Below are 26328 nucleotides of genomic sequence, written 5' to 3'. Positions count from 1 at the left end.
AACTGTAGAAGATGAAGAAAACAGGAACAGGTTGCTTAGACCTAGACAAAATAATGCCCAAAACAGTGGGCTGCACACAGAAAGTAGGAAAGAACCAGCAGGAACTCCTAGCTGGGAAGACAATTCACATGCAGAAGAAAGGGAGGAAAAACACGGAAGAAAAGAGCACAGCAGTAGCACTGGGCAGAAAAATGATTTTTCCATTCTGCAAAACATTTCAGCCTGTTAAAAGAGCTACATGTAGATTGTTTCAAATATTTAATATGAATCTGTCAGGTTTCATTGTACACTTTCAATGTTTTTACATTAAGACTTCTATTTAAAATCATTCTAAACCCCCATCCTCAATCCCAAACTACCAAAGATAGGACTTTAATCATAGAATATGCTGAATTGGAAGGGACCTATCAGGATCATCAAGTCCAATACCTGGCCTTGGGCAGGACACCCCAAGAATCACACCATACACCTGATAGCATTGTCCAAACACTTCTTGAACTCAGGCAGGCTGTATCAAAATGCAATGTATCAAAGACTGTTATAATTTCACCCAAAAAATATTTTGTCAAAAATGGTATGTCAGAGAGCAGTATTTTTAACTGTTCCACCTCAGTGCAGTTTTTGTCCCCTCCTTCAAATGATAAATGAATAACTGCGTGATTTAAGGACACTTAATGTCTCCACCAGGGGTGGGATGCTGCAAATGAAGGAGAAGTGATGTAAGGGTCTGCATTTATGTTTAGAAGATAAGCAGCATACAGATGGGTAGTGTCTATAAGACACAAATGCTGGTAAGAGGGCAGCTTCTACACTGGAGCAAATCTGGATTCCCATCATACCCCTCTCTATGGCTGTGAAAAGCAACACAGCCTTGGCTGGTTTTCTTAATATAACACTTCACAAAAGTTTCTATGTACTGTTGAAACATGCAAAAGGCACTTTTTTATTAAGATGGAAGACAGTCAAACTTGTGGTTTGACTCACTTCTATTACTAATGTAGTGATGAGCTAGGCTTAGGTTGCAGAACTAGTCTTGCCTCCAGGTAGAAGGAGGGATATTGGTATCTCTCAATTACTCCTAATATATAGGGACATAAGGCCAACACCAGTGAATTCTGAGCAGAGGTTTATCCAGACTGAGTGCTTCATCTGGGAAAGCCAAATAATAAAAACAGAGCTGGCAGTGGCTGATGCACTGCTTTTCACTTGCTAGTGATGTACTGAGGCCTCCACCATCACCTGTGCAACACAGAGGATCACAGGCACCGAGGCAGAGCAATCCCTCTTCCCGAGAGCTAGCTGAAAGCTCTTCCAGGTCTACTCACAAAGTGTGGTCCAGCTTCTGCATTTCATGTCCCAGTTTGCCTGTGAGAGGAGGCACAGCCACAAGCAACATGCCACCCTCATGTGCTTAGGGCTAGCCCGGTACTGTGGCTTTTCTCAGCATGTGTGCTTTTTCCAAGCATACATGGTGGGATGGGGTGGGACACAGTGGGTTTTCCCAACTTTTTCTCCCAAGCAGCAAAGTCTCTAAAATAGCAAGATGCAAAGGTATAACTGAAGAGAGCAACGCCCTTCTTGTTTTGCTCTTTCACATTCTCCAGAAGCAGCTCACTGGGCTCCTGTCCTGATGCTTCCTCCCGACCATGGGGCACATGTCACAGGAGGGTGGTGCAGGTAGCAAAGATGGGAATGAGGAGGGCTGCATCTCCCAGCTCTGCCACCCCTCCATTTCACAACCTTGATTCCTCAAGAACTATGGGATTAGTGTAAGCTTCTGGCAACACTTTCTGCAAGTCAGACAGAAAAAATAATATGGTTAGGATCCTGGGTGGCCAGACTCAGGCTTCAGAGACATCAGCTGGCCAGAGTCTGCCTAATTTTTAACTCCCCGCTAGTGTGCAGAAATCCCCAAAGAAGAATCACCATTCTCAGAGAGTGCAACTGGTTCCCTCTTCCTTTTCCAGACACTTTGACTGCCCAAACAAGGGTCACTGGGGCAGCAGGGCAGTGCAAGGGTCCCACTTCCATTAAGCTACTTGCTGCAGTCCTCAAAGCACTGCTAATACACTGTGGGGCTGGTACCTCCAGTGGTACCAGCCTCACAGCCAGCTCATCAACAACACTTCACTGTGACACAAGCTCAGCCTCAAAGCAGTGAATTGTAGGGCCAATTCCCTGGGCAAGGGAAGGCACTGGGAATTCCTTCATGCCATGAGGCAGCACAGTGTCTGTGCAAACACCAGAGAGAACCCTCATCCTGTGCATCCTCAGGAGGCTCAGCACAACAAATAGCTTCTCTGTGTCCTTCCTCTGGCATGTGTGAGGCCTCAACTCCCAGACACATTGCTGGTTTGCTCATCCTCAAGTCTTTTTGTCCCCACTCACATTGCCCATTCAGGGCTGGCACCCTCGGTCCTGCTTCTTCCCTATCCCCAGCTTGGATTTATGGCTGGGATAATTCCACAGAGTTATGCCTTCTAAGTTCCTTACTCATATCTTAGAGAGCAAAGATACACAAGTTCTTTTTCTTCATAAATCCTGTAGAAGAACTAGCCTGATTACTCAAAACCTTAAGATGGAGGGAACTGTAGTTATTTCCCAGAGGAAAAGCAAGGAAAACAAAGACTGCTGCCCAATTCCCACCACTTTCACAATTCCAGTTCAGCCTTCCTGAGCTCTTCTTCTGAGCCTTTCTAGGGTATGTTAGGATTAAACCCGAGACTTCTCCCAGGGGATTTCTGATACCTCTCCGAGTTCTGATTCTGCCCAGCTGTCACCAATTCAGAAGACGGCATGCAGACTTGTAAGGGTGAATGTGGAGCTTCCTGCAGCCTGGGCTCTGAATTTACTCACTGTGGGGTAAGACTGACATCTGAGGCAGAAGTCAGAGGTGCATGAGAAAGAGGATCACATCGCCAGTGCAGTTCAAGAGAAGTCTAGGCAGCATGGAAGCAAGAGATATGAAACAGTTTCATTTTGAGTAGGCTCTTACACAAACTGCAGGTGAAAAGGTTTTATAGAGATCAGCAGCAATATCCCAAAGCAGAGGAGTGAGATCAGGAAAGCTTCAAAGACATGTCTGGAAGCAAAAGCTGGGAAGCAAAAGCCAGGAAGTGCAAAGAGGTAACTTCTACAAGCAGGAGGGGTAGGGGAATGCATGCTGTAATGCTACACTTAGGAATAAGGCGAAAACTGCATTTAGACTTGGGAAACTCCACTAGAATGCACTATGGAAGCACTTTAGCAACTCTGAACAGGCTCCCCAAGAACCTCTGGTGTCCGAGCACCACTCACCTGCTGTGGAGCTACAGGAGCAGAGTTTTAGGAGATCAGCCAGTCTGCAAGGCTCCATCACCTTAGGAAAGGAAGGCTGCTCTCATAGCTGGCAGTCACAGTAGTGGAAAAGGGCACAGAGATGGCCTGCCTGTGGCTTTGGGACAGTTGGAGAAGGCTATTTGCCACACAGTAAACATGAAAAGGAGGAGGGAAGTTTGGAAAGCAGAGGATGGGTACGTTGTTTGTGCCTGCTACACAAAATTCCAGCATTATTTTATTGGCAGTATTTCACTAGAGACTGAGCATGGTACAGCTTCCGAGGGAAACCAGTAAGCTACTGAGGGTGGATGCTTGTCCTAATGACCTAAGCCAGCCTCTAAATCACACTGGCTTTGGAAGGAAAAGCAACATGCTTTTGGGTATTCCACTGCAATCCAACAGATGCATCTTTGCATCCAGGCAAACATACAACCAGCAAAAAAGGTATTTGGCACTGATCAAGTCCTGACTTATCCTCTGTTATCAAGAATATGTTTCTCACACACACAAAAATCAATTTATCTACTACTCTATTAGACGGGCAGACAGGAGTCTCAAGTGCCCTGAACACACATTGATCAAATTTGCAAGTTTCAAAGAGGCCTAGCAAAGCCCAGTCTGAACAAAAAGACAGTCCTGCCATTTTAGAATCCTGCACTCTAAATGATAGCTGCTTTCCTAAAAGCCCTCAAAACTTAAAAGTATTTCCAAACAAACATAGCCTAAGACTTTTCTTGAACAATTCAATCCTAAGTCAAAAGAAACCAGAAAGTATTTCCAAGCAAACATAGCCTGAGACTTGAATAATTCAATCCTAAATCAAAACAAACTGTGGCAGATCAGCAAAAGTGCTTTTTCAAAATGCAAAGAAACAATGACAGAAGGTTTGCATGGATGCTGGAAACCAGGAGAAAATGAGCCCAGGCAGTACACAGTATATTAATGAGTATAATGTGTGTGCTGAATCAACTGACACTACTACAAAACCTTAAGGCACAATGTTGGAATTGCTTCAGATGCACTTACAACAAAGGTAGAACACAGAGAGTCTCATTATCATGTAAAATAGGCACTTGACCCAAGTGTCCTGAGATTGGAAAGCTAACCCAGATGGAGCTCTGGGAACTGAGGTAGACAAAAGTGAGAGGATTGTTGGGACCATACTACAGTTTTATTAATAGAGGACAAGGAGCACACAATGCCATTAGGCTAATTTAATCTACTAACTGCAACATCTGTTCAATTATAACCATTAGCAGATGAGGGCACTGATAGAAGACAAATTGCTAGACAGCCAACGGTACAGTGCTTCAGTGGGAAGTGTGAGGACTGCACAGCTCTACGGCTCTGCATGATCTGGAAGCTCGCAACTGACTCTTAAATGTCACTCTTTTCCTTGCAACAACCACAGATTCACAGAATTGTTTAGGTTGGAAAAGACCTTAAGATGACCCAGTTCAACTATTAACCCAGCACTGCCAAATCCACCACTAAACTGTGCCCCCTAAGTGCCTCATCTACATGTCTCATGAATACCCTCTTCCCTGGGCAGCCTGTTCCAGTGCTTGACAACTTTTTCAGTGCAGAAATTTTTCCTAATATCCAATCTAAACTTCCCATGGAGCAAATTGATGTTTCCTCTTGTCCTGTCACCTGTTAGTTGGGAGAAGAGACCAACCCCCACCTTGCTACAACCTCCTTTCATGTAGCTGTAGAGTGCAAAAAGGTCTCCCTTGAGCCTCCTTTTCTCCAGGCTAAACACCCGCAGCTCCCTGAGCTGCTCCTCATAAGACTTGTACTCCTGACCCTTCACCAGCTTCATTGCCCTTCTCTGGACATGCTCCAGCACCTCAGTCTGTCTTGTCTGAACACAGTACAAGAGGTGCAGCTTCACTGAGTACAGGGGGATGACCCCTTCCCTAGTCCTGCTGGCCACACTATTTCTGACACAAGCCTGAATGGCGCTGGCTTTCTTGGCCACCTGGGCACACTGCTGGCTCATGTTCAGCAGCGGTCAACCAACAGCCCCAGGTCCTTTTCCAACAGGCAACTTTCCAGCCACTCTTCTCCAAGCCTGTAGCACTGCATAAGGTTGTGACCCAAGTGCAGGATTCTGCACTTTATCTTGTTGAATCTCATACAGTTGACCTCAGCATGTGGATCCAGCCTGTCCAGATCCCTCCGCAGAGCCTTCCTACCTTCCAGAAGATCAACGCTCCTGCCCAGCTTGGTGTTGTCTGCAAACTGAGGGTGCACTTGATCTCCTTGTCCAGTTCATTGATAAAGATATTAAAAAGGGCTGGTCCCAATACTGAGCCTTGGGGAACACCACTAGTGACTGGGTGCCAGCTGAATGCAACTCCATTCACCACCACTCTTTGGGCTCGGCCATCTGGTCAGATTTCTACCCAGAAAACATTGTACCAACCCAAGCCATGAGCAGCTAGTTTCTCCAGGAAAATGCTGTGTCAAAGCCTTTACTAAATCCAGGTAGACTACATCCACAGCCTTTCCCTCATCCACTAAGTGGGTCACCCTGTCATAGAAGGAGATCAGGTTAGTCAAGCAGGATCTGCCTTTCCTTGGGACTTGTTGGGACCTCATTGCTGCACAGCATTATTGAAAAATCAATAATGGATAGTAATCTGAGGGTTGTATCAGGGGAGGAAGCTTTCTCTTCACATCTTTAACCTTGGCCCCAGGAAAGCAGCAGACTTCCCTAAGAAGTAGGTCCAGTCTGCATACTGGGCCTTCTGTTCTGTTCAGAAGGGAGTCTCCTATGAAGATGACCAGTCTTTATGGAAGCAGTTTTGACACAGGGCATCAATACCTGAGCCTAATACTTGAGCTTTGCTTGCAGTGTCTGTTTTGCAGCTGAGATGTCAGTGCTAACACTGGTAACTGCACCAAGCTAGGTCTGCTGACAAAGGCGATGACATAAACTTCAGCCATCGAAAAAGTTCCAGTATACCCCAAGTGGGTTTGCCCAGCTCATGCAGCTACAGCTCCTCAACTACTTGGTCCCAAATCAATATCACTCATGCACCCTGCTAAAACTGCCAGACTGCAGCATGGAGACAACTTCAGAAGCACTCAGCTTGGAGAAAAATCTTTCCCTGCCCATGGGACTCTTACTCACACTTCCATCAAAGCATAGCAGCTTCATGGTCCCTGTAGCACATCCCTTAGTCTTAGCAGGATTAAGTCTGGATTTCCCAATGGATTCACTCTGTTTTTGCCTGTTAGTCCTGTTGGCTGTGGCACTAAGGAACACACACACTCTACAAACACCTTGAAAAGCAAAGGGTAGCAAGGTTAACTTGGCAGACCAGCCAGCCATGTGAAGCAGGGGACAGTGAGTAATAAGGCATACCACACCAAGCAAGAACTGAGCAAATGACAAGTGCCACTGAGATTCACAGACCAGCAAGCACAGAGCTTTAAAATTTTCAGGAATTCTTATACCAAATGGCACGAACCCAATGACTCTCTTATTGCTAGATGTTTTTAAACTTCCTTCTTGAAGTTGGCCATACACCTTGGCTGTGATCAAAGCCCATTCTCTACAGGGTTCCTTATATCACCTCCAGCCAAGAAACTGGACTGTAAAAGTAATGTCAAAGAAGAGTCTGCCAATGTCTGCACCTCCTCTCCCCAAGAACTGACTGATAATTCAGTTCTCCATTTAATCCAGCACCAGGCTTTGCCTCACTGCACCTATTTGAATCTCTATGACTCTATCTGACATGAGTCTGATGGGATCTGCACTATGTCCTTGGATGCTGTCTTGTCTTTCCTCTCAGATGAGTACCTGAGAAGGCCAGAAAGATTCTTGATACTCTATGGCCATTGCTGTCACCCCAGAAGTGCCATTGGCTTGGTGCCTGTGCCACCCCGTGAGTGTTCAGAGAAGTAGATTAGTGCAATTCTCCTACCTTGGTGTATAAGCTAGTGAGCAGGAGTGGGAATTGATGGGTTACAGTTACAAGCTACAGTCCCATAATCCATGATCTGATTGCTGCCTTGGAGTCTCTGTAACAACAGTCACAAGTCACCATCCCTGAAAATATGGAGGCAAGTAGGGAAGGAAATGAAAGTGGGGCAAAATAAGAAAGAGAAACAGGCAAAGGAAAAAACCAGTAAAATCACCCAAGCATGTGTAAGGCAGCTGTGCCACATAGAAAAGCTCCAATACCTTACTCCATCAGAACTCTCCACAAAAGCAGTACACAATGCCAAAGCCCAGCTGGCTGATCCCTGGCTGAGCCATCCTTTAAGTGCCAAACACCAGATTCAGCCTACCTTCAGTTGGTTGAGCACTTGTGGTTGGTTGTTAAGCTTGAGAAGTAGCCAGGTGTGCTCAGCCATGTGGAGGCCACATTTGGGACTGTGGAGGGTGTCCATCATGACTTCCTCAAAGCATGACTCTCGAGGGAAGGAGTCTTGACTGACTGAGACCTGTTACCTCACACACATCCCTCTGGTTCTTTCTACTCTCAGTTCTGGAGGCTTTTAGGATTATAACAATGACACCTGTGCCACCTTTGCTCTGGTTTCAATGCTCTCCCCCCTCCAGCAGCAAGCTCTTACAATAGTATTTAGACTGAAAAGATTTATACTAAAAATGGCTCAAGCAAAAATGTACAATTCGTCTGGTGAGAGAAATGTCTGACAAATAGAAAGGACCTTAGTACTAGTAGGCATCACCTTCACTGCCAAATGACCTTGGGTCCTTTCCTGGGCCTTCCACATACATGTTATGATTTAATTCACCATGCCACCAGCACCTCTCATTACAGCCCTGCTGCCTTAGGGCTTGCAGAGGATGGTTTGGCCTTACAATTCATCTTCTGCCTTTGACTTCAGAACAGTTAATGGAAGGATACAAGCAACTGGGTGTGTATCAAAACAGACTGGTCTTTACTCCAGCTCAACTTAGCTAAGTGTGTTCCAGTTAGCTGCATTCACTGGGAGAGCAGTTGTCTTCTAGCTTGGTCCTGTAGACCATGATGCTCACCACTGCTAAAATCAACCAAAATTGTAAGCCTCAGAGCAGAAAAAAAAGAAGAAATAATGTTTAAGTTATTACAATGGGGGGGAGGGGACTCCTATATCCAAATTGGATAAGTTGTACAGCCTTTTTTCATCCAACTAGTCTAGAATTATAGGTGCAAGAACTACTCAAGGTAGCATGAACTCCCTTACCCTACTGTAGCAGGGTGAATTTATGCTGATACTTTTGGTCTGTGTTTGGCCCTGCCACCTGTGAAAGCTTTGCTCTTTCCCTGCCAAGTTATGGGAAAACAAGCACTGATAAACGGGAAAGTTGTCCTTGAAGAGAGCTTCTTGTATAAACTGTTTTAATCGGCATTCTGTGATTGGCTAGTTGTCCTCCAAGGGCACTTGGAGGAGAAAGTGGGGGAGAAGATGAGGAAGGCTCGCCCCCAGACTCAATTAAGAAAGACCCCCAAAACATACTGCGCATGCGTCAGGGGATTTCCGAAGTTCTCACGCGTGCGCAGAAGAGATGCACTTACATAACCGGGAGGTGGGACTGAAGGCCTCTGGCTGGGCGGTGCTGGCCACACCTGGGAGGTTGTGGCCACTCAATTAACTGTATAAAAAGCAGATAGCACTTTCTTGGTGGGAGCTAACTTCACACGAAGGACAACGTTGCCTTTGGCGGGGACGCCTGCCAGTTTTGTGAACTTACTGACTCTCCAAGGATGCAGCTTCTGCTATGGGTAATTATAGGCATGCTAAGTCGGTAAGATAACTTTATGGGCAACAGCTGGGTAACTGAGAAAGTCGTGCTGGGGGCTTATTTCCCTCCTCCTTCCTCCCTTTTGGCTTTGTTCGTTTTGTTGGCCACCTCTTGGTAATAAATATTTGCTTTATTGAGTTCTTACGGTGTCTGGTTTTTCACATGTCTATATATCTCGGACCCTCCCTAATACACCCTACCCTCTGCATTTGTGCTCAGATAGTTCAGTAAAAATAAAACCAAAATAAAAATCAAAAAGCATGTATTTTGTAATTGAAAATCCACCTTCCTGAGCAACTGGTCAGAGAAGACCTGCTTCTTGGACCTTCTGGTCTTTCTCCAGACTGGACTGGTTAGATTCTCTGGACGAGGGCAGCACTGTCTTCTGAATAGAGCTGACTCCAGCTGGCAGAGAACTGAGATTTACACACTTTGCTAGTCATGGTCACTGATGGCTTCCTGAACATTGAGTGGATATCTCTGATAACGTCGTAGAAGAGGAGCCCGGAGGATTAAGGAAAATAGCCTCTAACAACCAGTCCTCTCCCTTTCCCTGCAGAAAGAGCTTCTAAAAGTACGTGTGCAATTAGTTCACTAGAGGCCCCCTCCCACATGCAAACAGCTGCATTTATTGCACAGCATGTCACAGGGACATCATACCCCGAGTTCTGGTGAGCAGATATGAACTAGTAGCCTTGTCCTCAGCACTCTGAAAAGTGTAAGGAGTCAGGCTGCTCAAGCCCTCATTTGGGCTTTGTAACCCAGCTTCCTCCAGTCACATATACTGAACCCCACTTGGCAGCTGATGGCAGAATAAGAAGAATAACCCTAGGGGCCTAGAAATAATAGTTAATCAGCTCTAAAAAAGGGCAAAGCACTGAAGGGCTCAACACATTTTCAGTGGAGAGAAGTGAGCACAGCACTTCTGGTTCTAGCCAATACAAAAATGTGTGAAGCCCTGCAGACTCCCAGAGGACCAGAGCCTATAGATTCTGCGTGAAATTAACAGTGAGCAAACACAGGCCTCAGCAGCTGGATGTGCTGGAATTACATCCACCTGTCTGAAAATGCCAACAAGGAGCTTCCCCACAAGCCAGACCCTTTGCTAGAAAGGAGAGAGGTTGCGTGTTGTCCTGAGCTAGTAACAGGGACACAGCAGGGGTTGAAGGGGGGTTTACTCACTGTGTGTTCATTTTCCAAATTGGCCTGCTGTCTTCGAAGATCAGCCTTAATGAATGCTGGAACAGAGGGAGGAAGAGAGATGTGAAGGCAGTTAAGTCACCATGCAGAGACCAAATCAATTTCCCCAGGATTCAAAGGAGTAGCAGAAGCCTCTTCCGTTATGTTATGGTGAACAAGGGAAACCATTCTCCTGGATGAGGCTGAGAGCACTTCTGAAACAAGCAGTATACAGATTCCTTATTGCAGCATGCAGGATGTGCAACCTTGAAACTCAACCAGCAGCCAGAGCAAGAAGCCTTGGATCTTTTTTTAACACAGATCAGATGCTTAAAGAAGAACAACAGCATTGCTACAGGACTGCTGTGTGGGTTCTGGCCTTTCCTGCAGACACCACAGCACACAAAAGCCCTTCAACCATGTGCCAAGCTCAAGGGGAAAAGTCAGAGCAGAAGAACACTGAAAATTTTAATTACCTGTCATAACGGTCCCCAGGAACAGGAAGGAACAAAGAAAGAGGTTTCCTGCCTTCGTTCCAAAGTGATCCATGATTTGCCCTTGGCCAATGGTGAAAGCAATACCAAAAATCTACAAACAAACAAAGCCAGTGTCCAGCTGTACTCCTATTATAAAGCAGCCCAAACAGCTTCCCAGCTTTACCAAAGTATCAGAGCATACAGGCCAGTCAAACAGTTGCCCTAGTGAGGCTAAAGTTTGGTTATAAACACATCCAGAGGCACCTCCTTGCAGCTGATGGGATGACAAATGACCTTTAAGGCTGGAATCCCATCTCTCACTGGAGAAGAGCCAGGTCCTAGGCTGTTAGGAGCAATGTTGGAAAAGGCAAGGGCGACTGGCATCCTGATGGATTTTCTTAAACAGAAACAGAATGTTTCTGTTTGTCACTAGAGAAATGCTATGGGGAACATAAATCAAAAAGCCAGGTCTCAGGGTGCTAAGATCTACAGTACATTACACTAATAATGGACAAGAAATAGAAGTCAAGGCTTGGAACTACAATTTAATCTCTGCCTAAAAAGAGGCAAGCAAAGGGAAAACAGCGCACTTACCTGTGCTGAGACATTAAGGATCCCTGATGATGTTCCTTCTGATTCTGGGTACGTCAACTCTGCAGCAAACTCAAAGCCCAGGGGAAGGTATCCTGTCATGAAAAAACTGTAAAGAAGCACACAGAAAGGAAGACTCAGCAACTGTCAGAAGGAAGACTGAAGAGGCAGACTATGGCCCATAGCTCTAAGGGGCATGACCCCCAGCACAGTCAAACAGCCACTTAGGCAGACATGCTTTTCATTCTTGTCCATTGGTCATCTATTGGGCTGCAGTATCCCTGGCTTTCCAAATGTTTCCACTTGATTGCCTGGAACAATTAAGGCAGATGCAGCTGAGCAGGGTCAAAATAACGCCCCTGACTCTAATGAAACACATACAAGTGAGAGATGGGAAGAGCAGATAATTTTTTCCTTAAATCATGCAGGAGCTATGCATATGCTATGTCTCTCCCCAGTCCCTCCCACATCATCAGCTTGGCCTCCCTGCTCATCCCCTAGCATGTCGAGGAAAGCAGCCTGCACATGAACTTACCCCAGCATGCCAGCAGTCACAAAGACCACCCAGAGATGGCCTAGGCTCAGAGTGAAGGTGTAGATTATCATTCCCACTAGAGACATGATATAGATGACTAGTGTTGTCTGTCTGCAAGAAAAAGCAGTCAGGTTTTCATTTAATCCAGTCCTCCTTTTTGCCCACAGATCTTGGTATAGCTTGTAGCACATGGTTAAAAAAAAAATTAAAAAAAAGTTGTACAGCTCTCTCGCCATTCCTACCAGACAGAGGAACTGGACTGACAGAGAGCATGAAAGGACCTGTGCACACAGCAGGGCAGTAGAAGGAAAATCCTACCATGAGCCAACAGGTGCCTTGTCATGTCCTGTACATGCCACTTGACAGGGAGAACAAAAGCCAAATAAAACAATCACTAATCTTTCTTGGGCACCATTTGTACTACAACCATTTGTACTACAACAACACGCAGGAGCCAAGGAGATGGAGCCCTCTCAAGCAGGAAAAGCAAAAGAGATGTCAACTCTGCTACAGTCTTATGGCCATATATTTTTCAGTGCTGTCCAAAACAGCTTCATTGCTGCTCCCTTCTGTTGTTTAAACTGCCTGCTGTATTTGGAGAGGTGATGTGCAAGCCAGGTTGCCCTCACAGCCTCATCCTCAAGCCACGGGATAGTGCTAGTTCCATAGCCAACCGCAGCTGAACCACAAGCTCTTGTCTCTGTGCAGAGGAGACAAAGAGACCTTGTGCTCAGGAAGCATGCCAGGCAGATCCTGGGAACAGCCAAACCTGCAGCCAGGCCACGTGAGGATCATCAGTGGACTCAGTACTGTGAGACACATGCAGCAGTCCAGGCCAGCTTTAAAAGATCCAAAACGTTTAGCAATTGTCATCCCTGACTAAACACCAAGAAAAGCCTTCCCACATCAAAAAGACTAAGGCTCTTTTTAGTACAAGAGGCAGCTAGTAACTTTTCATAGTACATAGTTTTTAGGAGGGAAAGGAGTATCCTTTACCTGACTCAAATTCCACCAGGATTTTGATAGTCGAACAGATATCAGAGTTAATAAAACCTTTTTACCATTGTCTTTTAGGAAGAAGTTAAAGGTATAACCATGAGCTGCTTGTTTACTTTCAACCAAATTTTAGTCTTAATCCATCAAAGAATGTGTTTGATACCAGTTCCTAGAATTCTACTGAAGAAACTAAAACTCAAACTATTTTCACTTTTCCTTTTTAATGCAAATGATCACTGCCAAAAATCCAACCCCAAGTGGGCAGCCAGTATTATAATGGGTAATAAAATGTTTCCAGTACACTGAATTACTACAGATAAATCCAGACTGTTCTAGCTAAGGTTCTGTCCTCCCTCACTGCTGCAATGACTGCAGTCAGTGGGGTCATACTCATATGTCAATTCTTATCCAAATACAGGCCTTAGAAGCTAATTTCAGGCTTCAGCTATTGATCCATACTTACAAAGGTTCACCAGACACATTTAATGTATTGAAAGGCTAAACATTTTGCTGTGACAAGTAATGTTGTTGTGTATCAAAGGAGTAGTTAAATCCCTTAACCTCCAGAATACGTTCTTTCCAATGTTTTCAGAGGAAAAAAGTCATCTGTGAAGGTGGAATAAAGGGATGGCTTACTTCTGTTATAATTCACTGCAGAGAGCTGCTACATGGCTGGCACACAGCCTGGAGGCTGCAGAAGAACAGCTAAAAGATTGACTGAGCAATCAGAGAGCAGCCCCAGAAAGCCCAAGAGATATAAGTAAAAGCCTTTTTCTGCTCAATACAGGTTCCTCAGATATCTCCTGTGAGTTCTTATGTCTCCCAAGCCTTAACAAGCAGCCATGGAGAAAAGAGATGATTAGGAAAAGACCTCAAAGCTAGAATTAGAGCTCTGTGCTTGGGCTACACAGACCAAGCTTGAACTGGGTGCTCCTTCCATAAACAGGAGTCTCCAAACTACACAGCAGTAGTAAAATACACAGCAGTGCTAAAATACAGTGCAGGCCTCCAAGAGGTGGCTGTGGCCCTAAGAAGTTTAGTTGCTGCCAGCAGCGACACTCAGCTGGGGTTTTGTTTTGTTTTGTTTTTCTCCCCATAGCCCGTTTTTGGCTCAGTGCACAGGTCTTAGGATAGTCACACAACATCTCGCTCAGTTTCCCAAGCTTATGATTCAAGTATTCCATGTGATTTGTATCTGATTCTGTATCATGACAGTTGCCAAGAGTTGCACTTTGCCACTCATCTCCAAGCAAAGGTGATGAACAAGATAGTGACCGAATGTGGTTGGGACTCTGTTTCACATTAATGCTATGTCATTAGTCAAGGTGCAAGAAAGAAGTTCCCAGAACATGCAGTGCACCACTGAGAACTAGAGCAGGCAGGCTCACAGAAGCAGACAGCTCTTGAAGGTGTTCTCCACTGAAACTGCAGAAGTAAACGGGGGGCACAACACAGCAAACTGATCTTGCCATGGGTACCTCATCTAGCGCACATTAGCTGGATCTAGGGGACTAGAGTTTTCCTCACTGACCTCCCTGAATCATTAGGCTGCAGAAGGATAAAATGTATCAACAGACCCTTGTGAAAAAACAAGACCACAGGCTTGAGTGCTGTGGGAATCACAGACCGGGAAGTGCCCTGAGGCCACTTGCCTGAGCGCTGCCTGCTCGGGACAGCTGCCCACAGGAGCTGAACAGACAGCCCTGGATGCAAGTCCCGCTGCAGAAAACAGCCTTAAGCACACAAGCAGACTTCTGCTGGACCAGACCTTAGCAAGACCTTGCTCCCCCGAGCATACCACTGATGACAAAAAAGGAGATTTAGTACTCAACAGTCCAAGCAAGACCCAAAAATTTTAAGAGGGTTTAACTGCAATACTGGCAGACACTGGTGAAGAGGGAAACAAAGAAACCACCAGGGAAAGACAGTGAGGCAGGGTGTTTCTCAGGAAGTGGCCTTTGTCACTAGAAGACAAGAATGCTCTGTGACTCTGGGGGCACTAGGACATGGGAAGAATGCCAGTTTAGCTTAATAAGCCTCTTATCATAGCCATAAATCTTATGGGAGAGAGAAAAGCACAAAGGAGAAGCAGATTCACAGAGGACATTGGCACTGCATTCTGGTGTTTTTAGCAACCTGTTCTCATGATGGCTTCATAGAGACTCATTATTATTGTCTGGAGAACTGACAGCCTACTTACCAGGCTGCCTAGTGCAGTGTGTACAAGTTAGGAAGTTAGGCATCCTGCTACATCACCTTAGGAAAGCTGGGGTTAATCCAGCTCTGTGCTCTGAGGTTTGGGAATGAAGCCCCGCGCACCCATGCGGAAGCATTGCTCCAAAGGCACTGGTGCCAAGTCTCTGTGGCAGTCAGAGGAAGATCTGTGAAGGAGCCAACATGCTTGTCACTTAGATGAACCTAACCTGCCCTGACACTCATCTGCCCTCCCAGTCACATTCCCTACCCTTCTGAAGAGGCAAATTAAAGAGCTCACGCAAGGGATTGTGAGAAAAGAGAGACCTTGAGGGAAAAAAGCCAGACAGGGCCAGCATGAGCATGGAACAGGACTGAAATGAAGAACACAACTCCTGCTGTTCAGTCAACTCCAGAGGAAGCCTCAGAATATGCAGTGGGCATGGCCCAGCCCAGCCTTGTCTCAGAGGGTCACTTGGATGAGGAAAGCCAAAGTGACAGGACCGGACTCACAGGGGACTGACTGCAGCTGCAAAAACACAAGTCAAGCAACATCTGAAGCAACAAATGAACAAGCTCAGGGAGGGAGGGGGTAGAGGTCACAGCCACGTGCAACAGTTTTAGCTGCTCACTGGGATGTTGTGTGCAGCTCCAGAATGCTCTGCTGTACAGACTGGGATGACAGATGGCCTCCACAGGCTTTGCCATGAGGACAGCATATTCCAGGCTGCGCAAGACCCTGAACAAAGGCCTTGTCCCTGTGCTTCCAGAAGAATCTCATTGCTGAAGACACTGAGGTGTCAAATGCCGGAGAAGAGACGAATTGGAGAAGGCTGGTTTCGTTTTCACCACCCCCTCATTCTTTAGCACTTGGTTTTATGCCACTTTCTTCCTGTATAAAGGTCACAAAAATGGACAGCCTTGGTAAATTGTTTATATAAAACATATGGCAGGACAGGGCGAAGACATAAGCACTACATAAGGACTAACCTGGGAAAGAGCTACAACAAGAAGGCTCAAATTGCTGGTCAGGCTGGGCTGAGAGAGATCATTCACCTTTCAGTGGAAGAGATCCAAGCGCCCCATTCTCCATTATCTAAGTCTTTCCTCCCTCCCCCACATTTTAATGCACTTTGGACCTGTACAGATCTAAGTTTAAAACACCACTTGGGGTCCTCTGCCTCATCAGTGGAGAGAGATGGATATTTCTGACGTCTTGCCTTATAGAGATGCAGCAATGAAAGTGGAGAGTGCTGACTGCAACCAGCTGGATGTGAGGCCATGGGAACACTGTACTTAAAACCAAAGCATGGCCAAAGAGAAGTGATGATTAATTCAGTCCCCAAATACTTCATTTCAAGTCAGACTCCCCTACAAATAGCAATACACCCAGCAGTCCCCAGGTGTCACAACGCCATCCCTCCTCTGAGCCAGGAACATGAAGGATGCACATGGAGCCTCATTTAACTTTATGTCAAAACTTTAAAAATCTTTTCCTAAATTATTCAATGATTCTAAAACGTGTTCTTTTGAAGAGGTGGGCTGCTCTTAACAAGCCATACCACCAGAAACAACCCTAGTTCTGGCACTGCTCACCCATCACTACGTAACTAATGTATTTATTTTTATTGACCAAATTTGTGCCTGCTAATTCCAAAAGCAAGAATGGTGCAGGGGCTGCTGCAGGGATTTGCCTGCCAAATAAGAGCAAGAATGAAAGGCCATTTGGTGCTCAAGCATGACAGATGGGGAAAGCCTGACTTAGCACAGCTTCACCCTTTCAAGGAACTGCTGATGGTACAGTAAAGATCAAACACACATGTAGAGCTCTGCAATTCCTTTTGTTATTAACCTTCCCCTGCTCCCCTCAATCACAGCTGGATCCCATTCATTTGCTTCCCTCTCTCTCCAAGCTGACTAAAAAAAGGACTTGATATCTCTTCTTCCTGATTTTCATGTGCTTACCACTTCATTCTTGACACTATCTCAGCAACGGAGGGAAGGGGGAGGGTACCTACCTAGAACATCTGGCATCTTGACAGTTTTTTTAAATAGACTTTTAAATGGGGCTAAATAAAGACTCTGTAGCACTCCGAAAAAAAAATTTGCTAGTTTCACAGAATTCCATTTTGTGGGCTACAGTGGAGAACAAATTCTTAGTAGTGGTTTTCCTCACCTAAGGCTAAATCTATCCCCAGATAGTCCCTGGGGTCTGTAGGATAAATTCCATGGGTGGCATAGTCCTGTTTTTCTGCACTGTAAGCCAGCTCTGCCTACTTACGTGGTCCCTCCATGGAAGCAGGGGACATGGAACAAATACAGGATTTGTGGACTTTTCCCCTCACCCATTCTGCCAAATTTCAAGTCCCAGCTCTGCCTGGTGAGCGACAAAGCTCTTCAGGCTTCTGTGACACAACCTACCCTCACTTACGGACAATCAGGAAGATCACCCAGTCCCAGTTGAGGCTACCTTACCACTAGCCCTGGGCTGGAAAGAGACACAAGTTACGTTGAATGGTTAGCTAGTGCAGTTCTAATAGTTCCAACAGTTGTGTTTCTATGTCTCAGGACTGACAAATGAGAACTCAGTGCCACACAACCATCTAGAAACAGCAACAATCAACCTGCCGGTCTTTGTATTAGTCATCGAGTCCTCTTTCCTATGACCCAGGAGTTCTCACCAACCATTCTTTCTTATTAGAGAAGCCAATTTTCTATCTATTTTTGATCCCTGTAGTTTACAGCTAGGGCCAGAAGCCACTTCAGAAGTTGCAAACCCACAGCTAGCCAGATTAATCTAAGCTGTCTACAATGAGAATGTGCTTTTCTGAACCAAGACACCAGGTAGGATAATGGCAGTAGGACTCACCCAGATGAAAAGCTGATGCAAAGAAAAGAACTCCAAAACTGCCTTCAACTGCCTTCACCAGCACATCACCAGTAAAGCCCCGTCTCACCAACCTGCTCAGACAACAGGTTATAGCACAGTTCTCAAAGACAGCAGAGAAACCAAAAAGCTGATTACATGGACCCCAGTGTAAGACACGAGAGGCTCTCTACATCCCCTGGGATATCCTACAGAGGTCTGCCAATGAGATCTGAGTGCCTGAGGACTGGGAGCTGCAGGACAAGCAAAGACTTAACCGTCTCTTTGCATATGGCAGGGTATGCTGGCCAGACCTGCCTTCCCAACCCACCAGGCAGCAAACTCAGAATAATCCACCAGCAACCCCAATAACCCTTATGCCTGCCCTAAATACAGCAACGCACCCTCACACAATGCCTCTGGGCACTGGATTCAATGTGCCTTTTATTAAGCTGGACAAAGATTCACAGAAGCTGATTTGTAAGGGCTGAGAAATGGTCTGGTACTGTCTTGATTCTACTTGCGTCAAGAACTCTCTCATCCCTAACAAAGCAGCTGCTGGGCCACCTCACCCTCTCCCTATGTTTCCCTAAGGTCACTGTATGGGCCCAGTACAGACTAACACACAGCTCCAAACTTCACTTTAGACTAACTGGATTTTGAAGAACCATATTTTTCTCTACAAATCCTCCCAAATATTGTGCCCCCAGACTCACACAGTATGGGGGAAGAGCACAGTCACCAGGGACACAGAGGCAAACAAGGGACTTACTTGTAGGTTTTGGTTCTGTCCAACCAGATGCCGGAGATCAGAGCCCCAACTGTCCCCGACACTATAATGGTGAGTCCAATCCTGCCAGCATTCACCTCCTCCCCCTGTGATGAGACACACACACACTCACACAAATGCAGGAGCTAAGTCATAGCCAACAAAAAGCAAAATGCAGAAAACCCAGAGAAGAAGAGACATCAAAGTTAGCCTCCCTACATGTTTTTCTGCTGGTAACACAATAACCAGAAGTACCCTTTGCAAGAACACTTTTGGGCCCACTATGAGCCAGTGTATTCTAGTCCAGTAAGAAAAGTGGTTTGGCACTTCTCTCTGAGCCAGCCCAGAGAAAAAGGTGTGCACTGGCCAGCATGAACAGATACTTTTAGAGGAGTCAGCATAAACCCTATGAAGCTTGCTCTCTGGTGTTAGGATTTGGGCCAGATTGACTAGGAAATATTAGGACCTACTATAAGGCAGCACAGAAAGGAGCTCTCTGGCATACAGCACCAGCAGTAAGCTCTACAGTAGCTCAGGTACTGAAGCACTCCACTCTTCTGCCACCAGAGCACCAGTGTGGGCAGCCTCCTGGAACAGATGTCCTCAGGAACAAGGGGAGCCAGTTGCTGGAAGATTTTCTCAGAAGTAAACACTTTCATTCAGGGTGCAAAGGAGCTGTCTTTGCTAGAGCTCACTAGCTTTTGCATGGGGTGGTGTAAAGAGAAAAAGGAACCAATGCTCTCTTTCCAGCCAGCCAACGTGTGCCAGAGCCAGCCAGAAGTGCTGTGACATTGCATTTCTCACAGACTCTCCTTTGGCAGCCAGTGCTAGACAACAGCAAACATCAGAGGGCCACGAGGGTTGGATACACTTACTGGGTAGTGGTGGATCACCATGCGGTTCAGCAGAGTGGACAGGGCGTAGAAACAACCTACATTCAGACCTAAGAGGGGGATAAAAATGCAGCACATTCAGAGCCTGCTACTCTCCTGCTGGGTTGTGGAAGGGTAGAAAAGCAGAGAGAGGAATGTTTGGGAGCATCAATCTAGTACAAGGCTGCAGAGTCTCAGGAGACTCAGCCAGAGTGGCTAGACATAGCATACTGAAAGAAATGCAGACATTCAGGCCTCAGCATCCAGGAGGAAGCACCGTGCAGTTTCAGGATGGTTCTTACCTCAGCAGCTAGAGGAAGGGCTGTGCACATTTCTGGTACTGAAAGGTCTTGCAAGTCCCTCATGGGGTCTCAACCCTTCCTCACATCCAGATCCATCTTTAGCACTGGAGTTTTCTCCTTCCCCCCCAGCCAAGTCAGAATACTAGAAAAGCACCTGCCTCAGCATCACACCTTTAACAAGGACCCGGGATTCAATTAACAACAGTGTCATTGACCTGAGCATTTTCCTTCCAGAGAAGAGCCTGATAGCATTCTCCCTGCTGACAGCCAGTAAAAAAATATTCTCTCTAAGCCAAGAAACAGCAGAAGGCAAGCAGAAGCAGAGCCGATAGTGAAGCACAGACAGCACTACCCCCAGGCACCTGCTATGTGTGTGTCTGCATGGGAAAATCTTGCATTTTAAAAGATATCACTGAGGCCTGAAAAAAAACCAACCATGAAAGTAATTGTATTTCTGAAAGGGAAGTTAGATTAACTGTTACACGCATCGGCCAGCTGGTGAAGGTTTCTCAGTATCACCCAAGGTGAGAATGAAACTGTTGGGGTGATACTGGTCAAGCCCCGTTCAGACACACTGCTTCAGCTTACATGCAACTCTCTTTGGTTAAACGCCTTCTCAAAAGGGCACAAAATCCAAGCGCTTTGCTAAGAGTAGGCAAGAACGTACGCACGTGCACTGAATCAGCAGCACTGCAATGGCTACACTCTCACCTTGGGTGATACTGAGAAACCTTCACCAGGTGGATGAGGTCTGTAACAGTCAGCACAACTTTCTTCTCAGAAAGTCATTTACATTTGCAGTTAGTTTCTCTTCAAGGCTTCAGTGATCCTGAAGTAGGGGGGTGGGATGGGGGACACAGATTTCACCACTGCAGCTCACACATCTACGGGCTCCATAAGGAGGCATGGTTTTAAAAAGTCTGGGATAGATGCCTGAAATCCTCACAGAACAGATATGTGTCAAGTTCCCACTTCCTACTTTTCCTCTTTCAGCCTCAGCTAAAAGCAGAAACTCACAATACATGATACAGAAGTGCAGTCTAGCAGGCAGAGCATTAACACAGGGAACAAACCCCTGAGCTCCCCTAACTCTGAAGTCCTCTAGCTCCCCTGGTCCTTAATTACTCAGCAATTCTGCGCCTAGCCCAGTCTTCCACTAAACACTGAATACCCGTTGCACTGCACAGCTCATGGAGCACTATGAGGAGCCACAAGATTGGCAGCTGGGATTGGCAGCTGAAGGGGACATCACACTTCCTTTACACACCATTATAATTTATTGTGAGGGTGGTGAGGGACTGGAACAGATTGCCCAAAGAGGTTGTGGATGCCCCATCCCTGGAAGTGTTCAAGGCCACACTAGATGGGGCTCTGAGCAATCCAGTCTAGTGGAAGGTGTCCCTGCTCACGGCATGGGGGGTAGAACTAGATGATCGTTAAGGTCCCTTCCAACCCAAACCATCCTATGATTAAGCAAAGGTCACTCCCCAGTTTTATGGCACACACAACAGATGAAAACTCTCATTCAAGTGATCCTAAATAAGCCAAGTGCCTGTGACAATGCTTCCTGCTCCAAAACCACCTGTCAGAAGGTTACAGGAGAGGCTAGTAAGTTGAGTGACATGCTCTTAAGGCAGGAGGAATCTAGCCAATGCTTTCCAAGAGTTACTTGAGAAGTCTGGAAACTCCAGCAGAGCCAGGAGCCAGAGATGGGGGAGAACAGTTGGAGATCTCACAGCAAGGAGGCGCCCTCTAGCCTTGAAAGCTGTCACTTTGCAACACTTTGCCGTAGCAAAACAGTTCTAGAGACCATAATTCAGCTTCATCTTATCTCCACCTCTGGATCACCCCACTCATTAGGAGACATCACAAACTGCACTGCCAGGACATGGGAGTATGGCAGATCAGCACAGTCCCTTTGCTGCTTCACTTCAAAGCTGGGCATGAACATAGACCAGTCATTTGTGCACCTCTACTTCTCACCCAGTCAAGAGGACAGCAGCCTTGTGAAAACAGACAGATGCTGCTCTGGTAGTTGATGCTGTCAGTACAAAAGCTTCACAGCAGCTCTGTGATGCATATGATTTCCAAGACTGAGAAGGGCCCCTACTTCCAAGCTGGGCAGAAAGTAATGCAGAGTTGGCAGCAACACTTGGCACCACAGTCAGGCAAAATATTCTAAGAATCAAGACAGTGTGCCAAATTTGCATATGCGAGGGTTGGCAAAAGCTGTAGGCACTTTATATGTCACAGCTGCTCCGTGAAGTTTCACCGAGAATTACAGCTGTTTGAATGCCCATAAAACAGGCAACGGTTGTTTCCAACAGGGCAGTGGCCATTTGCCCATGCAGATGAGGAAAATCAGAACTAGTAGCTGGGAGCAGGACATCTCAAGGTCCAGCCCCACCTGATTCATTAGCTAGTTACCATGGTTTGCTTGTAACGTGCTGTAGAATAGCATTTTTGAGACCTCACAGTGTCTCCTCTATTTTATAGAGGCGAGAATGGGGAACTTTATTGCCTATGGCTCCAAAAGGAGCCCTTATTAAGCCTCAGACTAGAACCCAGGTCTTCCGTAGGTAAGCAGCCTATTGCTTACATGCCAGACTCCTGGTTTTCTTGTCTTCACCCATGTAAGCCTGCAGGACAATGGTTCCTTATGCAGATCTTGCTGCCCTGCCTCCTCCTCACTGCCCCATCACCCTTCCAAACCTTGATGCTTTGAGACTGTCTCACCACTCCCACTTTACCAGCCTTTCCCACCCTTTCCTGCCTACTGCCTCCCAGTAGCAACATGCTCTCAAATGCAGAGCCCAACTCAACAAACTCGGACATTTCTTAATGTCCATTCCATGTTATGCCTCAGCTTCATGGAAGCAATGTCAGCAGCCTTAGGAAAAGGCTATCTGAGGGCTTTCCTCAAAAACAGTTCACTAGTACTGACACAGAGGCAGTGGCACCAATGTTTCCAGCACTGCAAGTCTTACCACAGGAAAGGAATTGACAGCTGCTAGTAATATCAAGACCTTAGAGGTCTGCAGACCTGTTCTGACCTGGCATCATGGAAGGGTCCCCATTCTTCCTACAGCCAGGGGAGATGAAAAAGCAGCAGGTATCCCCCTCCCTCCCCTGGCATATGCTATGTTAACACAAAAGCTGAGAGGCTGCAGGTATCTTTGTGTTAGCTAGGCAGGATGATTCAGTTGCACTCATGTGGCTGCAGATGTCTTAAATCATGGCCAACATAATTTTTGACTTAAGTAGGAAAAACTGTCCCCATTTTAAAGCCAGAGAAGTTTAAAAAAAAGTTTCACTGCATAGTTCCCTCTCTGAGCAACAGTCACCATCTCAAGTCAAGCTGTAGATTGACATGACGCTGACACAAAGAGGAACAGAATAAATGCACAGACCAGCAGGAAGAAAAAATAAATTATGAGCCACTGAAACAGCTTTTCCACATTGTTTGTGACTGCCGGAAGGGAATTATCCAGGACGACCAGATTCTAAACATGCTCTTCTGTACTGAGACCCCTCCTCTCTCCTCTAGGACTTGTTGCCTATCAAAATAAATGCTTTCACCTTCCCTTTCCCTGAAGGATAACTGTGTACTGTGCAGATGACACAATCCAACTTTAGACACAGTCTGCCTGACAATTTTTTCTGTCTTCACTTTCTGAGAGGGCATTGTGTGCTATGGGGGGGAAAAAAAAAAGCCAAAACAAGCAGCTGCAATGCAAACCAGTGGAATTTAAGAGCAATCTGAGAGGGGCATTTCTAGAAGTCTATTGCACTGAGAAGGAAAGAAGCATAGAATTCAACAACCCCAAAAACCATTAGCACCCTGAGAAGGTACAAAGCCACTATCTCATTCTCTCCAACCTGGTTACTCATCTGCCAGGTCCTTCAGATACAATTGCTGTCATAATGGTAGAACTTTCAGCAATATTTAACTTTCTACCTGAGGAGCTTCCATAGCAAGACGGCAGGAAGAGTAAGGACACAGCTCCCTGCAGACTAGCTGGCTACAGTATAACTTATTATGCAGCCAGGCAGAGACTACAATGGCCTTTCTGTTAAAGAGAAAAACACTGTTCCATATGCCAATTCAGCATCAGGGAATAGATTCAACACAGTACATTGCCCTCAGAGAAACAGACTGAGACTGCTAAAGAGAAGCAAGCAGCAAATTCAGAGTGCCAGGACAGATGGCATAAGAAGATGTTCTCCAGCCTTTCCTTCTATTTGTTTCATAGGGACTGCCTAGGAAGCTGACGAAGTCTGCACATCTGCATAGTCCACATGACCTCTACTGGGATGCCCAGCAGTCATACCCTTGCCTTGGGAAATGACTTTCACTCAGTGCTGTGACGTGCACTTAGACACTCCAATATATTTCTTAGGTAAGCACTTAGATTGGCTCATTGCAAGTAACTAAGTGACTAGGAAAAAAGAACAGGTTAAGGAAAAAAGAACAGGATAAGGAAGAACAGGATAAAGAAATCCCCTGAGCAAAACACAGCCAAAGTTTGGGAGAACAGTAGTGGGGGTATATTGTCCTCTGTGTACTTGCCTTGCTTGTATTCTTCCCTAGGCATTTGCTTGTAACTACTGCTAAGAGTACTGGGCTATAAGGATTCCTAGTTTGTGGCAGGACAGCTATCTTCATGCTCCCCTAAAACAACTCTGGCCAGTTACTGCTCCAGCAGAGCACAGAGAGGGAGGGAGGAGTGATAATTGCACAAGGAGAAAGGCCAGACCTTACCGTAAGTGACCATAAGGAGCAAAAAGTTGGCATTGTGGAGCAGACGGAGGATTGATTGCACGTAGGAATATTCTTCTGTTGGTCTTGACTGGATCAAGGCCTGAGCTCGGCTTGGAGGGTTCTGGGGCTTCTCCTTGAAGACTGAAATCAGACACAAAGTATACCTGTTTGTAATGGTGTCATCAGGGGCCCTGAGCACACACTGTGGGTAGAGCCATTTGAGGGATGGCAGAGAGACTAGTAAAACCAAGCGTACAAAACACACAGTGTCCTTAAGCTTTGATCTCCATGCGTGAACTCATCCAGGAACAGGAGAGCACAGGCTCTCTCCAACACTAACTCCTCCCACTAGGAAAACGCCTTGCATTTCATTCCTTTGTCTTTAGAAGGATGCTAAAATATTATGTGGATTTACAAATGCCAAAGCAGATTAGGAAAAGTCAGACAGCAAAGATGGCCTCTGAAGAGTCCAGTGCCTGGTGAGCAATGACCTATGTATGCCAGTTTTTATTTCAGGCCTGGAACTTTTTAGGCTGGCCAAGTCATCTGCTGTCCCTTACTAGCATTAGTGTCCAGAATTGCCAGTCGCAGGCAGTTCTGCTGTGCCAGGTGCTAGACAGCCATTCTTGTACCTTGTCTATTCCGTGCCCCAGATTCTTTGAAGTCTACATCTGATTCAGCCACCGGCAACATGAACAAACTGGCAAGAGGAGCCTATCCAAAAAATTCCATGGAGTTCAGTAGACAACGTCTGCTCTCCAATGAGCATGTCAGTCTTTCATGCTAAAGATTTGGCTTCTACTTCATGGATTAAGCATGAAGTAGGAGAATTGCACCTCTCGTCTCCTGCTACTGCCCTCAGTGCTTCCTTCTATCCACTCATAACTAGTTACCTTTTTTTCTCTTAGGAACAGCTTGTTCCTGTGATGCCATATAACCTGCCTCTTTTTCTCTACCCTGAGGAGGTCATCAGGTCCAAGGCACAACCCAAGGCCCAGCACTCTGTTTGCAGGGAAGATGACTGTGAAACTTGGAAGACTTCTGTTGGCTTTTAAAGGATTTACTCATGCCAGGGTTTTATTAAGCAGGCAAAGGATGAAATGAACAATTTGGCAGGCTCATTCACAACCTCTTATACTCCCCTTCACATGTGCAGTTCATCAAGGACTTGAAGCAGCAAGATGGGGTATTGCATGACCCTGTCAGCTGCATGCTGCATCACCAGATGACCTTCCCCACCCATTTCCTGGCACACAGCCCCCCCCCATCCCCAGGCTGATCTTCCCAGTCCCACCTGGTTTCCTGTGCATGCTCCCACCTCCTTACCTAGGATGACCAGGATGAATAGGGCTGATGCCACACCTGCAGTCATGAAGAACATGATGCTGATGTGGTAGGCCAGCTTCTCCACATCCTCCACATTAGGAATCAGAACTGGAGGGACTAGAAAGCCCACAGCAATACCAAGCTGAGCAAGAGAGAGAGGGGATAAACAGAGGCATGACATGAAACCACAACACTGCCACCACCCTATAGCTCAGTAAAGGCTCAACTGAGCCTAATCCGATTTCACAACCAAGATGAAAACCTTCCTTACTACCCAAAAATTAAGAGATAAAGCCAGCTACCCTTTGCAATTAGGCCATAAGAGAGGTTCCCCCACTGCACTTAAAACTGTCAGGATATTCAAGGTAAGGTTTTACAA

The 26328-nt window shown here is 46.1% G+C and overlaps 1 protein-coding gene across 5 annotated transcripts in view; it reads right to left on the bottom strand.

The window, feature by feature from the left end:
• Window positions 1-243: 243 nt before the first annotated feature.
• FLVCR2 (FLVCR choline and putative heme transporter 2) overlaps window positions 244-26328 on the bottom strand; it is a 38095-nt gene continuing 12010 nt past the window's right edge. The window contains exons 2-12 of one of the 5 annotated variants that reach the window (XM_064658790.1): window positions 25950-26091; window positions 24624-24764; window positions 19563-19630; window positions 18691-18794; window positions 11864-11974; window positions 11332-11437; window positions 10738-10849; window positions 10265-10320; window positions 7254-7350; window positions 2857-2875; window positions 244-1790 (exon numbers count right to left, since the gene is read on the bottom strand). In XM_064658790.1, coding sequence (XP_064514860.1) covers window positions 7267-7350; window positions 10265-10320; window positions 10738-10849; window positions 11332-11437; window positions 11864-11974; window positions 18691-18794; window positions 19563-19630; window positions 24624-24764; window positions 25950-26091 — 924 coding nt within the window. In that variant the 3' untranslated portion in view covers window positions 244-1790; window positions 2857-2875; window positions 7254-7266. Of the gene's footprint in view, window positions 1791-2856; window positions 2876-7253; window positions 7351-9327; window positions 9636-10264; window positions 10321-10737; window positions 10850-11331; window positions 11438-11863; window positions 11975-18690; window positions 18795-19562; window positions 19631-24623; window positions 24765-25949; window positions 26092-26328 lie in introns of those variants that run through there. The other 4 variants (XM_064658791.1, XM_064658792.1, XM_064658788.1 and 1 more) reach the window with 4 other exon arrangements.

Source organism: Pseudopipra pipra, chromosome 6 (assembly GCF_036250125.1).
Source record: "Pseudopipra pipra isolate bDixPip1 chromosome 6, bDixPip1.hap1, whole genome shotgun sequence".
NCBI lineage: Eukaryota > Metazoa > Chordata > Aves > Passeriformes > Pipridae > Pseudopipra > Pseudopipra pipra.
The sequence above is the reverse complement of the archived record's forward strand: the minus strand, read 5'-3'. Positions and strand labels throughout refer to the sequence as shown.